Raw genomic sequence first — 16700 nt, forward strand, 5'->3', positions numbered from 1 at the left:
AAAAAAAAAAAAAGCAAGCAAGCAAGCAAGCAAGCAAGAAAGAAAGAAAGAAAGAAAGAAAGAAAGAAATGGGTCTGGGGCTACAGCTCAGTTGAATTTGTCTTGAATTCAGTCCTCCAGCACCACAAAAAGAAGGCAAAATGCTCGTCATTGTGGCATAATAATGGTTGGAATTCTGGCATATCATGGACAGGTCATGTGAAGTAAAGCTGAGAGGGACCAGAGAGGCTCACCGGGGACTGTATTACCTCTCTCTTGTTAACCCCAAATTTACTGGCAGAATAGTGCACTCTTCTAATCCCAGGTCTAGGGAGGTGGAGGCAGGAGGATCACAAGTCTGGGCTACGTAGTGAGACCTCTTCTTATGAATACAATTATCTGCACAGATCTGCCCAAGGCTGGGCTGGCTGACAGAGTGTCACAGTGGGAGGAAGGACTCTCAGTGCCACCACCCTTCCCTGAGGTTTTATACAAGTTCAATAATTGAGGCTTTTTTCTTCAGTAGTGTAGCCATTGGTAAGGGGCTCGTGCTGTTGTAAACAATTTACCCATTTTCCTCTAGGACACCCAGTGAAAGTTATGGGGTCATTCAAAGAAGGCGTGCAAGCAGATGGGGCGATAGCTGGGGAGAGGAAGGGGAATCTGTAGATGAGGGAGACAAAAGTGCAATGTGCATGTGTGTGTGTGCACCTATAAGTGTGTTTGTGAATGTTCAAAACATGTACATACATGAAAATACATATTATAATATATACTATATTATACATTATAGTATATAGTATGTAGTGCATAGTACATACTAATTACACTTATACATTATACATTATACATTATATAGTATATAGTATATAGTATAAAACCCATTATATAAAATTAATATTTGCTAATAAAAACAATCTTAGTCCTTGGAAAAATGAGGCAGGAGGATTATTGTACATTCAAAGCCAGGGCTACACTCTAAGTTTCAGGTTAGCTGGGGCTACAAAATAAGATCCTATCTGGAAAGCAAGGCAAATATTCAGAAGCCCAGCATGCAATCTGATTATTCCCTTACAGATCTAAAAGGAAGCTATAGGCTGGGACTCCCGCTCTCGTCCAGGGCTCAAAGTCTTGTACCATGCTCAGACCCTTAAGTCAAATTTGCTTTCATAGATTCCACTGAGGCACCTCAATCTTCAAGTCAGTCAGCAATGACATCTAACTCCTCCTCAATGGAGCCTCCACCTTTCTCTTCGGCCTTCAATTTTGTGTTGTTTCTGTTTGTCAAGTTGTGTTTATTCTTTGAGACAGGGTCTCACGTACCAAGGCTGCCCTCCAACTAACTCTATAGTAAGGACTTCTGATCCTCCTGTCTTACCTCCTGATACTGTGTGTACCACCACGTTCAATTTATACAATGTTGATGGGACCCAGGGCTCTGTGTATGCTAAGCAAGTTCTCTACCAACTGAGCTACACACTAGCCCTGTTTGTTTTATTTTATGGAGGTTTTTTTTGGGGGGGGGTTGGTTGTGTGTGTGAAAGAGAGGGGGGTCTGGGTTGGAACTCGTTACACAGTCAAAGGTGGCCTTGACCTTCTGATCCCCATTTCTCTACCTCCCAAGTTCTGGGATTGTATATACGCTCATACCTGACTCTCTTCAGTTTTCTTGGCTGTTTGGCTTCTTGGATGTATCCACCGGCCCTCAGAAAAGGTAGGCAAGCATTTTAACATGGTACTATATCTAGCTCTAAACATTTAGCACTCAAACCAACTCAGGTACCCAAGATAATTTCCATGCCTAAAGTAAACTGATTACTAAGCTTGATTTCCTCTACAGAGTCCCTTTTGCCATGTAGTGTGACATAATAGTTATATTATGTCTGCTATGTACAACAAACAATAGTTACAACCAAGAACAGCGGGTCAGAGTCCTGCCCACTGCTGCTTTTACCAGAAGAGTTGATTAAGTTGGGGTTTGGAAATTGAGGCAAGGGCAAGCCACTCTGTGGAGAGGCATGGCTGAGGCAGACCTGGGAGGCAGGGGGAGCCTTGGGATTTTTGAGGCTAGCCTTAGCTTTATGCTAAGTTTCAAGACAGCCTGGGCTAAGAGTGAAACACTTCCAAAGGCCCAAACCAAAAGGAAGGTAGGTGAGAGAAAAGAAGATGGAAGCAAAACTGGGCTTGAGAGGGACCAGGGAGTCCTCCTGTTGTATGTTCGGAGGGGCTATGAACCACCCACACCTGACCTCATTTCTGAACTCTGGACTCCAATATCATGGCTTATTTGTCACAGAGCAGATGCCGGATGATATCCAAGTCAACTGTTCCTAGCAAGACTCAGCTTCCTCTCTGCAGACTTCTTGACCCTCCTGACACACCGTCTGCCCAGCTGTTTCCTTACTGCCCAAAGTAACCCTTGATCCCATCTCCACATCCATCCATCGGTTCCCACACCTCCATCTCCGTCCGCTCTTGAGTCCAGGCTGCCCTAACCTCTCACCTCCTCGGCTCCCCTGTCTCTTTCATAGAATCCCATTCCTCTCTCTACTCAGTAGCCTCTCTCTCCCCCTCTTCTCAAAAGCACACAAGATCCCGTAAGTCCCTATCTAAAGCTATCTGGTGGTATCTCATGGCACTTAGAAGAAAACCTACGTTCTTTATCATGGCCTCGAGGTCCTTTTGTGCCAGGCTTCTGCCCACATTTCCACCACCTTCTCTTTCTCCCACTGAACTCTAGATGTATCATGGCCGTCTTCCTGTCTGTGGAATGATACCGAGCTCAGCTCTGCAGCAGCCCACTGTCCCCAGATTGTTCCACACCAGTTCCTTCTCACCCTCCAGGTCTCAGTTTCAACCAACCAATCAATTCATTGCAATTAATTGCTAAGTCAGTTGTTTTTTGAAACGATGGCACACTATAGCATAGGCGGACCTGAAAGATACTATGTTGGGCTGGAGAGATGGCTCAGTGGTTAAGAGCACTGACTGCTCTTCCAGAGGTCCTGAGTTCAATTCCCAGCCACCACATGGTGGCTCACAACCATCTGTCATGGGATTCCTGATGCCCTCTTCTGGTGTGTCTGAAGACAGCTACAGTGTACTCACATACATAAAATAAATAATTTTAAAAAGATACTATGTAATCTAGGTTGGCTTCAAACTGGCTGTGAGTCTCCTACCTTGACTTTCTGAGTGATGGAATTACAACGCCATCATGTCTGGCTTCCAGTCTCAGTTTAAAGGTTTGATCCCTTAAGATATTTTACTCATCATTCTCTAGGCAAACATGCAGTAGTTATTCACCGTTTTATTATCCCTGGGTGCTTTCTTACTTGTGGATACATTTTAGTCTTGTCTCTTGACCCCTAGAGTACTAGGTTCTTAAGGACAGGAACTTTGTTGAGCTAGTTTGTCACTTTTCCTGAGAAGGTAACTAAGAGAGGACAAAGTTAAGTTGACACTCAAACTAAGAATGAATTGGGAGTTCTTGTTCATGGTCGGCTCTGTGAAGATGTAGATGAAGATGAATATTTCCTTCCCAGCCGTCAGAAACTCCTTGAAGTGGACGGTGAGCGCAGACAAAGTTCATAGTCTCTGTGAGAAGCCTATGGTCACAGAGGTGACTGTTGATGCTCTGGGTGAAGAGAGGAAAGGTTCTGTGGTCCAAATCAGTGGTGGGAATGACAAAGTTTTTTCATGAAACAAGGTGTCTGATCCAGGACAGCAAAGTGCACCTGCTGTTAAGTGGCATTCATTATTTATTTTCTCCTCCTCCTCCCCCTCCTCCTCTTCCCCCTCCTCCTCTTCTTCCTCCTCTTCCTTTTCCCCCCTCCTCCTTCTCTTCTCCCCTCCTCCTCCCCCTCCTCCTCCTCCTCTTTCTTTTTTTGTTAGTTTTTTTGGGGAAGGGTTTCTCTGTGTAGATCTGGCTGTCCTGGATCTAACTCTGCAGACCAGGCTAGCCTCAAACTCAGAGATCCACCTGCCTCACTACTTCCCGAGTGCTGGGATCAAAGGTGTAAGCCACCCCTGCCTGGCAAGTAAGGGGAATTCTTGTTATGGACCAAAGAGAACTAGAAGGAGGAAGCAGAAGTCTATCCAAGATGCACTGTGAGTGCCAATCTTGGTATTCTCATCTTGGCTATTAGAAAAAAGAGAAAGATACCCCTGGACTGACAGAGACTACTGTGCCTTGGCAGCCGTGGCCCAAAAGAGGGATCAGAATCCAGAAGCTTTTCCATCTCTCTACAGATGTCCACAGATACATTGTTAGAAGCTCTTTTTTTTTTTAAAGATTTATTTATTTATTATATATGAGTACACTGTAGTTGTCTTCAGACACACCAGAAGAGGGCATCAGATCTCATTACAGATGGTTGTGAGCCACCATGTGGTTGCTGGGATTTGAACTCAGAACCTCTGGAAGTGCAGTCAGTGCTTTTAACCACTGAGCCATCTCTCCAGCCCTTGTTAGAAGCTCTTAAACAAAGGTGAGAACCAATGCATCAGTGATTGAACATCTTATCACACATGTCCTGCAACACATTGCCCTGCTGACACATTGCTCTGAGGAAACCGAGCACCAAGGATAATGAGGAGGTTGCAAAATATGCTAAACATTTGGCCAAGAGAATGAGGGACACCAAAGACAACTACCAGGAACAGATTACCAGGAGATATAAACTCTGATACTTCTGGGTCTGATTTCAATCAAAAATAGTGTTTAAGAGTACCATTAAACTGGGCGTCGTGACGCAGACATTGAATCCCAGCACTGGGGAGGCAGAGGCAGGCAGCTCTCCATGAATATGAGGCTAGCCTGGTCTCTGTAGTGAGTTCTAGGACAGTCAATGCCACATAGAGAGATTCTGTTTCAAAAAACTCAAAACCAAACCAACCAACAAAAACAAACAAACAAAACAAAACAAAAGCCTACAAAAGAAGTAACAAATAAAACCAGACATTGAGTTATCGGAAATAAACAAGAATAAATGGGAAGACAAAGAGATGGCTCCGTGTTTGCTGCTCTCATAGAGGACTGTAACTTTAATTTTTTTTAAAAGAGTTACTTTTAATGATGGTTCTTAAATGCTTGAACCTCCCTTCTAGCCCACCACCCACCAGAGGTAGCAGAAGAAAGGATATGGGGGAAGTGGACCTGTTTAGAAATGGTTCTTTGGAGCAAATCTCATCTGTGTTGTCAGGAAATCAGTTTTGTTCACAGGAGTCAGCAGCGGAAGTTCAATCCACTCACAATAGTTCATGGCTATACCAGCAGTCCAGTGCGGTAGAGTCAGGACACTGGTGATACTACCTAGCAGGAGCACCCAGGCCTCAGCTGAGTCGGCACGAGTCAGCAGGAAGAGTAGGATCATCAGGAGCACCAGAGTTCTCGGCTGTGCCTAAATCGACAAGGCAGAGATCAACAAAGACGCAAGACCAAGAACTGTTGCAGAGCTAGCTCTACAAGCAAGCTCTACAAGCAAGCCCCTCTCACGGGCCATTTATGCTCCCTCTAAGCATCACGTGTCCTCCACAGGGCTTGCCTCAGTGTGTGAGTTTGTCTTAGCAAAACTCCACGAGTCAGTATCCGCGGGCATCACTCTGCCAATGGGCCCGAGTCTGTGGAAGCGGAAAGAAGCCGCAGTATGCCACCTGAAGTTTTTTGGTGCAGGTCTGTCTATCGAGTCCCAACAAACGCATGAAAGGTGGACCAACACAAGTGTGTCATTAGCGAAGAATCCTTCATCATGTGTCCTTTCACACGCTTGCCTTAGCAAAACGTCCTTTCGCCTGTGTCCTATTCAGGAAAACACTCCTTCATGCCTTCGTGTGTTTGCCCCAGCAAAATACCATCCAATACAACTGACTTTCCAAAGAACCCTTATGTTTCCACTCCAGCTCTGGAGAATGGATGCCTTTCTTTGACCTCCACAGACACTAGCAACATAAACACACAAAATAAACCCTTTTTAAAAAATTTGTTTGTTTGTTTTTTGTTGTTTTGTTTTATGGTTTTCGGGTATTTTTGTTGGTTGGTTGGTTGGTTTTTTGAGACAAGATCCCTCTGTGTAGCCCTGGGTGTCCTGGAACACTCTGTAGACCAGACTGGCCTTAAACTCATAGATCTGCTGATGTTAAAGGCATGTATCACCACTGCCTGGCTACAAAATAAATCTTAACAAAAAGAATAAATGATTCCACTAATATTTTTTGAAAGAATTAGGTATTGAAGTAGGGCTTTGGGATAGGGTGGAAGTGTTCCATCAGCTGATCAATAAACCCAGCCTAACAAATACTTCATTTCTTTCCATGCTAGACAGTTTCTCTCTGCAGTCCTGCCTGGGCTGCGACTCACTGAGAGACAAAGTGGGCCCTAAATTTGCATCAGTCCTCCCTCTTCTGCCTCCTGAATGCTGGAATTACAAGCACGAGCTGCCATGTCTGGCTGAGCAACTCTTTATTTGAATTTATTTAATGTGTTTGGGTGTTTTATCCACATGTGTGCCTGTGCAGTGTATGTATGCCTGGTGCCCACAGAGGCCAGAGGGCTTCAGATTCCCCTGGAACTGGAGTGACAGTTTTGAGCCGCCATGTGCTTTGATAGGACTTAAACCCCGGGTCCTCTGGAAGAGCACACATTGCTCTTATCCACTGAGCCATCTCTCCAAACTATGACTATCACTCTAAATTTTTTTTAAATAGTTAAAGGATATTTTGATTCCAAAGATGTAAAAGAGCATCTCACCTACTTTGTGGGTGTGTGATTTGAAATTCTGTAGTATGTGTTTCTTCAAAGCTTAAAAAGATTAGTTCTTTTTTTTTTTTTTTCAGTCAGTGATTTGCTAAGCTACCCAGACTGGCTTTGAATTTGTGACCCTCTTGCCTCAGCCTCCGGAGTGCTAAGATTACAAGTGCGTACCCCTCAGTTCCAGTAATTAACTGCCCCGCCCCCACTCCCATTACTTGGGCACTGGAAGATGCAACCAGAAACTCTTGAGCCCTGATTCTGGTCCTAGAGCCAGAAGTCACAAAGGTGCAGGTAAGAACCCCAGGCCGAGGGCAGGCTCTGGAGCACAGACGCCTTCTCCTCATACCTTCCCTGTGTTCATTAGAGCCATCCCCATGCTTCAGGAATTCCCACAGATGGATTGCTCTGTGGAGCTTACAGTGGTTCTTTGCCTATAAATATTCCTCTTTAAAATTCCCTGCAGGGCACTGACCCTCAAGCCTAAGTCAGTTCTTCCCCTGTGATTGTACTTTTCAACTCTGGGCTTCAAAATTTCCTCTCATTAAATCAGCAAGCACTTTCCAAGTAAAAAGAGATGCCCAAGATGCTTATGCCTTCCTGTGTGGTATGTATGTGTGTGTGAGTGTGTGTGTGTGCCTGTGTATGCATGTGACTCAAGCTTCTGTCTTGCCTTGAGGGTAACCTCAGCATTTCCTTCCAGCCCTGCTTTCCCCGAGCCGAGGTTGGCAGCATTTTGAAAATGTTTTCTGGAGAAAAGCTGAGCAACGGTTTTGCCATGGGCGGGCCTTTGATCTTCTTCCCCTCGGCAGCCCTTTATATATTGCCTGGTGGCCATGGCGAACACATCAGGCTCCAGAGGCCACCAGCAAAGCAGGCCTTACTCATTCTCTTACCATCACCATGATCTTCCACACAGGTACCACTGGCTCTGCAGCTCACCATGGCTTCAACTCCATGGCTCTTATTAGGGGAAGGGGACAGGAATGGTTGCCCCCCAGTGGATGCTGGCTGGCGGCTGGTGTAACTGAAGCTGGGGTGGGCAGGGGCATCTGACCCATAAGCTTCATGGGATCCTTCTCTTTCTCCAGGACCAACAAAGCTTGCCCTGGTGCTGCTCTGCTGTATAGCACCCTGGTTGGCCATCTGCAGGCCGCCCTTTGGTGAACTAACACGAGGCAAGATAACCCTCATACTTAAACTCTTGGAACATGAGTCTAAGGTTCTTTATGAAAACTATGTAAGTGCCTCTGAGATTGTTTTTTCTAAACCATTTCTTTAAAATGTCTTTTTTTTTGCTCTCTAGCACAGCTATTCTTTCTCGATATGAAACCAGCTATGGAAGCCAAAGAGTCATGGGGACAAATCAGAATTTGGTTGGGGTGGAATGTTCACCAGGGGGTAAATGCACTAGCAGAAGAGACAGAAGCAGGCTAGCTCAGGGACCCAAGCCTCAGCAGCTGCCCAAACACTATAGGATGTGTGCTCACAGCAGTCTTTATCTCAAACCTGTCTGGCTCATAGTCCTACTAAATGCAAATTCTTGCTGGAAGTGCATCCTTCCAGAGATGGGCCAGCTTGATTTAGGAATCCCCTGAAAGCGATGGGAACCAGTCTAAGCAGCAAAAAGATGTCCTAGTGGAAGCAGGGTTGAAAATCTTCCTTTGGGTCTCTGATACCTCTGCAGTTGACTGACTAGGCAACTGTCTATGTGCTATGGCCCCTGCCTTGCCAGATCCTGGCACAGGTATAGCACAAGACCCAGAAAGTGTGAATACTTCATTTCCTCAGGACCTCTTCAGTTAAACAAGTAACAGTGAAACTGGAAGCGACAGTGGTGTTAACATTGTCCTTGTCATCTGCTTGGGCATTTAAGCTTTGGCTTTGGCTGTAATAGACTTAAAGGTAGATGCACTGAGCCAGCAAGGCTGATGTGGTCTTAACAATTTGGTCTTACCCTAAAACTGTCAGTTTGGAGGAGGAAGAAGGGTAAGGAAGGACCTTGAGTCCTTCAGTTTCTTAAGAAACTCTCCCTAGCCTCTCAGAGGCCTTTCCAGGCCAGCACAGACCACCCTTTATCAGCACATGGTGCCAGGGGCATTCATACGGAGACATGAAAAGAGGGAAGCTTCATGGAAACACAGATAAGGACCCTTTCCCACTTACCTCAGTCACTGAGCCTCCGAGAACAGGTTGCAGAAGGCTGGGGGTAGCCTCAGTCAGATGGGCAAAGGGGCAGGAGGGAAGAGTGGGTAGGAGCGCCCTTAAGAGTCATGGTTGACCTCGGTGGGTATGCCATGTCTTCTCGCTTATAAGCCAACTACGCCTTCGACTCCTGTAGACACAGGGTTAGGGATGGCTCAAGCTTCACAAGGCTATTATACCAATTGGGTAAGGTCTGAGGCAGGCTAGACACAGAGGAAGAACTGGGAAGGAGCTGTTCAGATCTGTAGGGGTTATTACAAACCTCTTCTTCTTTCTACAGAGCAGAGGGCCGGCATATAATATATCAGTGAACGAGTCACTACAGCTGCCCTGTTTCAGCCTGGGCCAGGAAGCATTAACCAACACCTTGAGCCAGGAAGCAATAACCAGCATCTCGGTTATCAAAGCACATCTGGAGAAAGTCAAAGAATTGAGTGAGAACACAGTAGATACTACTAAGGTCACGAAACGGCTAGAGGACATCAGCAACTGCGGCCCTCCGAATGTGGACATTTCTGGGCCTGAAAAAAATGCCTATGCTCAAAAAGTGTTCATGCTTACTGTTTTAAAGCGGTTCTCAGACTGCATGGCAGAACTGCAGGCTACGGCACAGCAATGGAGGGAGGAGCCCAGTGTCCTCAACAATACCTGTCCTGAAGGGCTGAGCTCGAGTAAGGTTTAACTCCAAAGAGACTGTGCCGTCGTTACTAATCTTGTTATTTATATATCTTTATTATGTCCACTTAAGTCTTGTTTTTCTACCCTATAGGGGCTGGAAGTGGCAGCTATATTTATTTATTGGTATTTATGTACTGAGTTTGTTAACGCTCCATGGAGGAGCCCTCAGAGTCTATTTAATAAATTATACTGACATGATTTCATCATCGGTTTTGGAGTTTATGATGGGGTTGAAATCAGAAGACAGGGGACTGGTGAGATGGTTCAGTGATTAAGAACACTGACTGTTTTTCTGGAGGTCATGAGTTCAAATCCCAGCAACCACATGGTGGCTCACAACCATCCGTAATGAGATCTGATGCCTTCTTATGGGGTGTCTGAAGACAGTAACAATGTCCTTACGTAAAATAAATAAATAAATAAATAAATAAATAAATAAATACCTTTGGTCTGGAGTGAGCAGGGCCGGAGCAAGCTGGAGAAGGGGAGGGGTTGGGGGAGGAGGTCCAGGGCCTTGGTAATTGTTCTCACATGACTCTGGGACCATCTCTATTTTAAAAAGAAGAAAAGAAAAGAAAAGAAAAGAAATTAGAGGATAGGAATGTTCTGGAAATAGTGTTTATGTTGCTGCCTCCTCCCTCCACTCACGAACAAATAATCCCAGCAGCGTCACGTGTCTGATAAACAGCTTTGCTCCAGGTCATAAGTCTGATCATTGTCCTTTTGGTATGTAGTCTGGGAAACTAAGGAAAGAAGTCATTTAGTCACTTACTCAAGGTTACACAGCTGCTTGGTGATATACCCAGATTCCAGCTTGTACTGCATTATTCTGCCCAACGTCAGTCCTTCCCTGGGCAGTGACTGAGTCTCAGGGGCATTTGGTGTGCTGCCTGGTACAGGGCAGTAACTCAGTGTCCACTGCACAATTCCCATTGCATTCCCAGGTCACCTGTTCGACCAATTCTATAGGGACATCTTCACAGAAGACATAAAGGTTTGCTGTTTGAGTAGTAGCAAGTCCTTGAGCAGTAGTAAGGAAGGTCTTCAGTGGGCGTCTGGATGGAAGGGGTCTCAAAGGTATCAGGGAACCTTCAGCAGCAATATCATGCTGGAAACACAAAACCTTGATCCCACCTGCTCACTGGCAAGGTCTAAGCATGGGTCTGGCAGCTTAGTTTTGTTTATCAAAACACGGGGAATCGAACCCAGGGCCTTGAGCATGTTAGGATTTGAGCATGAGATAAGCCATCAGCCCAGTAGTCACGGTTTTGAAGTCTCCTGAGCGTTCATTTTCACACTTGTTCCTGCCAAGAACCATGAATCTTAGCTGGGCGGTAGTGGCACATGCCTTTAATCCCAGCACTTGGGAGGCAGAGGCAGGCCGATTTCTGAGTTCGAGGCCAGCCTGGTCTACAGAGTGAGTTCCAGGACAGCCTGGGCTATACAGAGAAACCCTGTCTCAAAAAACCAAAAAAAAAAAAAAAAGTACTGGTTGATTAGTGTTTTTTGTTTTTGTTTTTTTTTCTTTCTTTTTTTTTGTTTTGGTTTTTCGAGACAGGGTTTCTTTCTGTGCAGCCCTGGCTGTCCTGGAACTCACTCTGTAGACTAGGCTGGCCTCGAACTCAGAAATCTGCCTGCCTCTGCCTCCCAAGTGCTGGGATTAAAGGCGTGTGCCACCACTGCCCGGCTTCAACCAGTACTTTCATTGTTTAGAAAAACTAAAGTCCAAAGCAAGCAAAGATGTCATGAGCCCAAGAGCACAGAAGGGGAGATGTGGTCGGGGGTCTAAGCTATGGAGCTCGGACTCAGGCTTCCCATTCTTGCTCTAGTGGGTTTCTCTATTCTGATCTCATACCAGGCTCATCCATGGTCAAGCACACTCAGAGCAGTACAGCTGCAGGCTCATAGCAGGCTTTGGAATCCCCAGACACTCTGTCTTCCATGGCAATGTTTGGCTATCCTTGCCCTTTGAGGCAGTCCATCACTATTTTACATTGTCTTAAGACACTTTCGTTATTAGAAAAGTCATCCAAAACTGAAAAGTAAAGACAAAACATAACTCTATGTCTTTTCAAAGGGGGAAAAAAAAAGCAGACATGAGATCACCAGGAAAGAAATGACTTACCAGAGAAATAGTGGAGGCAGACAAATGTTCTTTAGAGAATTCTAATTAAACATATAAAGTCTTGGAGGCTGGAGAGATGGCTCAGCGGTTAAGGACACTGTCTGCTCTTCCAGAGGTCCTGAGTTCAGTTCCCAGTAACCACATGGTTGCTCACAACCATCTGGAATGGGATCTGATGCCCTCTTCTGGTGTGTCTGAAGACAGCTACAGTGTACTCACATACATAAAATAAATAAATATTAAAAAAATAAAGTCTTGCCGGGCAGTGGTGGCACACGCCTTTAATCCCAGCACTTGGGAGGCAGAGACAGGTGGATTTCTGAGTTCGAGAGTTCGAGGCTAGCCTGGTCTACAGAGTGAGTTCCAGGACAGCCAGGGCTACACAGAGAAACCCTGTCTCGAAAAACCAAAAAAAAAAAAAGTCTTGGAAAACATATATATATATATGTACACGTACATGTTATATATGAATGTAAGTATATATATTATCTATATGTATATATTTTATATAAGCATACATACATATAATACATACATATACACATACATATACATATATAAAGAAAACAGGAATGGGGAAACAGAAAATCACCATACTGCTGCAGTGATCCCCAGGAAAATATGAAATTAGAGGAAGCTGGGATGGCTTCATGTACCTTCCTGGTAATGAGTGATTCTGGTGATGGTTTCCAAAAATGTCCAGAAACTCTTGGTTATACCTCCTTATGGAAGGCAGGACAAATCTGAGGATTCTTTTTTTTTTTTTAGGTTTTTTTTTTTTTTTTTAAGGTTTTTTTGAGACAGGGTTTCTCTTGTAGCCCTGGCTGTCCTGGAACTCACTCTGTAGACCAAGCTGTCCTCGAACTCATTTTTTTTTTTTTAAGGAATTACTACTAGCCTTGACACCTATGAAGTGGTTTTCTTCAGTGCACTGAAATCCTGCATCATTGTTGGGTATAAGGACACATATTCTACCTGGTGGGCTGGTGAGTATTATCTTGGATGGCCTGAAGTCAACGTTTAGACCGGACTAGTGTTGAACTCATAGCGATCTACCTGGCCTGGCCTCCTGGTTTACAGGTGTGTGGCACCATGCCTGGCTCTTTGCTTTGGGATAAGGTCCTACTCAGCTATGTAGCCCTGACTGGCCCAGGAGCTCGTGATTCTCCTTCTCCAATGGCTTCCTCAATACTGGGTGATAGGCAAGTGCCACGTGCTTGACTTATGTCGTTTGTTTTTGTGCTGGGATCAAGCTGGAATCTTTCCCCTGCTGTGCTCATGATGATATCACTGGAAGCCACATCCAGCCTCTGGGGATATTTTAAAAATTCAGTTCCTCAGCTGTACTGAGCACAGTCCAAGTGGCTTGATGGCCACGTTCTCCATTCCCATCAGCACAGCAGGTTCGATGGAACAGCCCCGCTCTTGGAGGATTGCATTTGACTGACATACTATCTACTTCCAGTTGAGTCCTGGAGACAAGAACCAGACCGATTTCTATTGGGCGGAGAAGCTGGTTCCAAAGGTCAGGTAAAGAGGCCAGGCAGGTGCCACACTTGAGCCGTTTGCTTGAGTTTCTGTCACTGATGTGTGTGATCTAGCTTTGGATCAGCCGTGTGCTGAGAATGTCCCTGCTCTGCTTGAGGACTGTTTTTGACAATAGAGATGTGTGTTCGGTGGCAAGTAGACCATGCTACCTGGAAATGTGAAGCCTTCTCAGTAATCACGACAACAGGGGGTCAGACTTTGAATAAGGAACCAGTGACGCAAAACAGCACAGATGGTGGGAAATTAATCCTCACAGGAAGAAATGAGGACCACAGGGTAGCCAATTACTCAGGAACAGGAAGGCTAAGGTCTCAGTAGTTGCACAGTGCCCCAGATTTTGGCAGTGACAAGCAATGAGCTCACAGTGATTTTGCAGGCCACTGTCTGTCCCTACCTAGCATCCGTAACTTCCTGCTCCACTGGAATCAGCGCGAAGAGGGACTGAGCTAGGGTCTCTCAGCATGTCTCCAGTCACTGAAAGGCCACAGTTCCAGAGATGACTCAGCCCCAGGTTGGGGGACTCCACAGAAGTTTTCCAATTAACCCTACATTGCTGGGCTGGGAGACAGCTCATTGGGTAAAGTGTTTGCTGTGTAAGCAAGAAGACCCAGAACCCATCCATGTAAAGCCAGACGTGGTAGGTGCATATCTGTAATTCCAATGTACCTATGATGAGACCAGGAAACGAAATAGGAAAAAAAGTCCCTGGACAATCACAGGCCACCTAGCCTGGCACAGATCGTGGTGAACAAGAGACCCTGTCTCAGATGATGTAGAAGGCTAATATTAACATCTGGGGTTGTCCTCTGGTCACCATACACACGCATGCATACACACACACACACACACACACACACACACACACACACACCATACAGAGATACATTAAAAAAATCTACTTAGTTGCTCTCGCAGGGATGAGACATCTTGTGACATTTCTGATTCTCTTCCTTAATTCCCCATTTGACTGGACAGTTTCTCCAGTGAAGAGGTAAACTGCAAAATAAATTCTACCTTGTTGGGCTCAGGAGATGGTTGGGTCAGCAGGTAAAGCACCTGTCACCCAAGTCTGAAGACCTGAGGTTGATTCCCGGAACTCAGGTCAAAGCCAGATACAGTGGCACACATCTGTAATCCCGGCATTCCTATGGTAAGATAGGAGGCAGAGATAGGAGAATCACACCAAAGATCATGCGTCAGCATACATCGTGCTGCATAGCAGCAATAAGAGAGACTTGTCTCAAACACAAGGTGGAAGGCAAGAACTGACCTGTGGAAGTTGCCCTCTGATTTTCATACAAGGGTTGTAGTATGCATGTGCCTGCGTTTACACACATATACCATGTACACACTAATATTCCTAGTAATAAAATTTATAATTTCACTTTGTGGAATGCGTCTTTTGGTGGTGCATCTCAAACTCTTGGGAACCAGACCAGTGGGTGGGCTCAGGCTGTGTGCAGTCACCAAGTCTCCCTCCGCATCCAGCGGGGTCCTCTTGTATCTTAATGTTCTATTCTGTTTTTGAGAGAGGGTCATGCTGCCTAGCGTGGCTTACCTGGACGCAGCAATATTCCTGACTCAGACTCCCGAGTGCTGGGACTCCACGCATGCGTCAGGCGTGACTAAGTCTTCGTGTTTGTCATTGTCACAAAAGCCTTAATGTGTCTTGAACAAAGTTATGTAGCTGGTTGTGTTATACTATTGGAGTGTTTAAACAAAAGCCAGATTCCTGGATTTTAAACCTGGAAATTCTGAGTTAGTGTCTAGGTAGGTCTATGAGATGCATTTGAATGACTTTATTGATCTATAATTTATTTATTTTTAATTTTTTCTTGGGTGGTGGGCAGTTTTTTTCATGTTTTTTTTCCAAAAGATTTATTGTATTTATATGAGTACACTGTAGCTGTCTTCAGACACACCAGAAAAAGGGATCAGATCCCATTACAAATGGTTGTGAGCCACCATGTGGTTGCTGGGAATTGAACTCAGAACCTTTGGAAGAGCAGTCAGTGCTCTTAACTGTTCAGCCATCTGTCTAGCCCTTGATCTATACTTTATGTAACATAAATACCACTTATCCAATGTGTAGACTGTGTATGATTCTTCTGAACTGGACACTGATCAATGGTACATCAGTCATATACACCGGTGTTCCCACTGACTGCTGTCGTAATGTTGTGGTACAACGCATTATTCATGTGTACACATGCTGATACAGGCATAAAGAAGCCTGCTGTCCCACTATCATATAAAAGTATAGCACAGGGACTGGGGTAGAGCCTAGTGACAGGGCAGTTGCCTGTATGTACAAGAACATGGACTCAATCTTCAACACCCTCCCCGAAAGGTATGGATAGCATATAGATGTAGGTACAGTATGTGGTACTTAAATAAACTGTTATTGGTCTGTATAATTACTACGCATGTTCACTTTTCATTGCCATGACAAAACACCTGAGGTAATCAACTTAAAAGGACTCCTGAGGGGTCCTTAATAGGTCCTCCTGAGGACCTATTGATAGTTAATGGCTGCAGGGGTAAGGAATATCATTATTCATCAGTGCTGAATAATCAGCCATTGGTAAGTTGTTCATGCTTCAGTAAATAACACCACACTCATGTGTATACAAGCAAATACTAATTAAACTCTGGGCCTCCCTCTCTCTCTTTCGTACACACACACACACACACACACGTATGTATATACACACACACATACACAAACATGGACACACAGAGACACATACACACAGACATGGACACACACACACAGAGAGACATGAATATAGACACACACACACAGGATATGAAAGTAGGAGAGAGGGGGGTTTGTTGGGAAGACACTCAGAGGAGTCAGAGGGGGATATAAGAAGGTAACAGGCTGAATAGGGACATGAAATATAAACATGTATGAAATTATTAAGGAATAAGTAAAAATATTAAAAAAAAATAACATCAGGAGCAGGCTCAGCAGTTGAAGGCACTTGCTGTTCTTGCAGAGGACTTGGGTTGGATTCCCAGAATCCGCTGTCTGTAACTCCAGTTCTAGGGGCTCTGACGCCCTCTTCTGACCTTTGTGGGCACCGGGCATCAAGAAAAACCAGCGAAACACTCATACACATAAAATAAAATCAATGTCTTTAAAAAGAATGACACCCAATAACATCTGAAGCTTACACCTGGGTTTTCCCCGCTTTGCTGCAGTGCAGCGGTTTGAATGGGGGGCCCCCACAGGCCATCCTTGAATGTTGCATCCCCAGTTGGTGGACTGTTTAGGAAGGAGCAGACATTGGCCTTGTTAGAGGAGATGTATCATTGAGCTCTTAGGTTTCAAATGACCACGGGCTAGGCCCAGGCGCGCTCGCTCTCTCTCTCTCTCTCTCTCTCTCTCTCTCTCTCTCTCTCTCTCTCCTA

General features: G+C 45.1%; 1 protein-coding gene across 1 annotated transcript; it reads left to right on the forward strand.

Moving 5' to 3' along the window:
- The first annotated feature begins 7630 nt into the window (after positions 1–7630).
- Il31 (interleukin 31) lies at positions 7631–9614 on the forward strand. Its single transcript, XM_028765951.1, has 3 exons — positions 7631–7646; positions 7819–7967; positions 9213–9614. Exons 1-3 carry the CDS (start codon positions 7631–7633, stop codon positions 9612–9614), a joined length of 567 nt encoding a protein of 188 aa, XP_028621784.1.
- Positions 9615–16700: the final 7086 nt, after the last annotated feature.

Source organism: Grammomys surdaster, unplaced genomic scaffold (genome assembly GCF_004785775.1).
Source record: "Grammomys surdaster isolate TR1022 unplaced genomic scaffold, NIH_TR_1.0 166, whole genome shotgun sequence".
In the NCBI taxonomy this organism is placed as follows: domain Eukaryota; kingdom Metazoa; phylum Chordata; class Mammalia; order Rodentia; family Muridae; genus Grammomys; species Grammomys surdaster.

Coding starts and splice junctions, on each gene's coding strand:
- Il31 (XM_028765951.1), top strand. Junction 7,968..9,212: donor AGGTTCTTTATGAAAACTAT/GTAAGTGCCTCT, acceptor TTCTTTCTACAG/AGCAGAGGGCCGGCATATAA.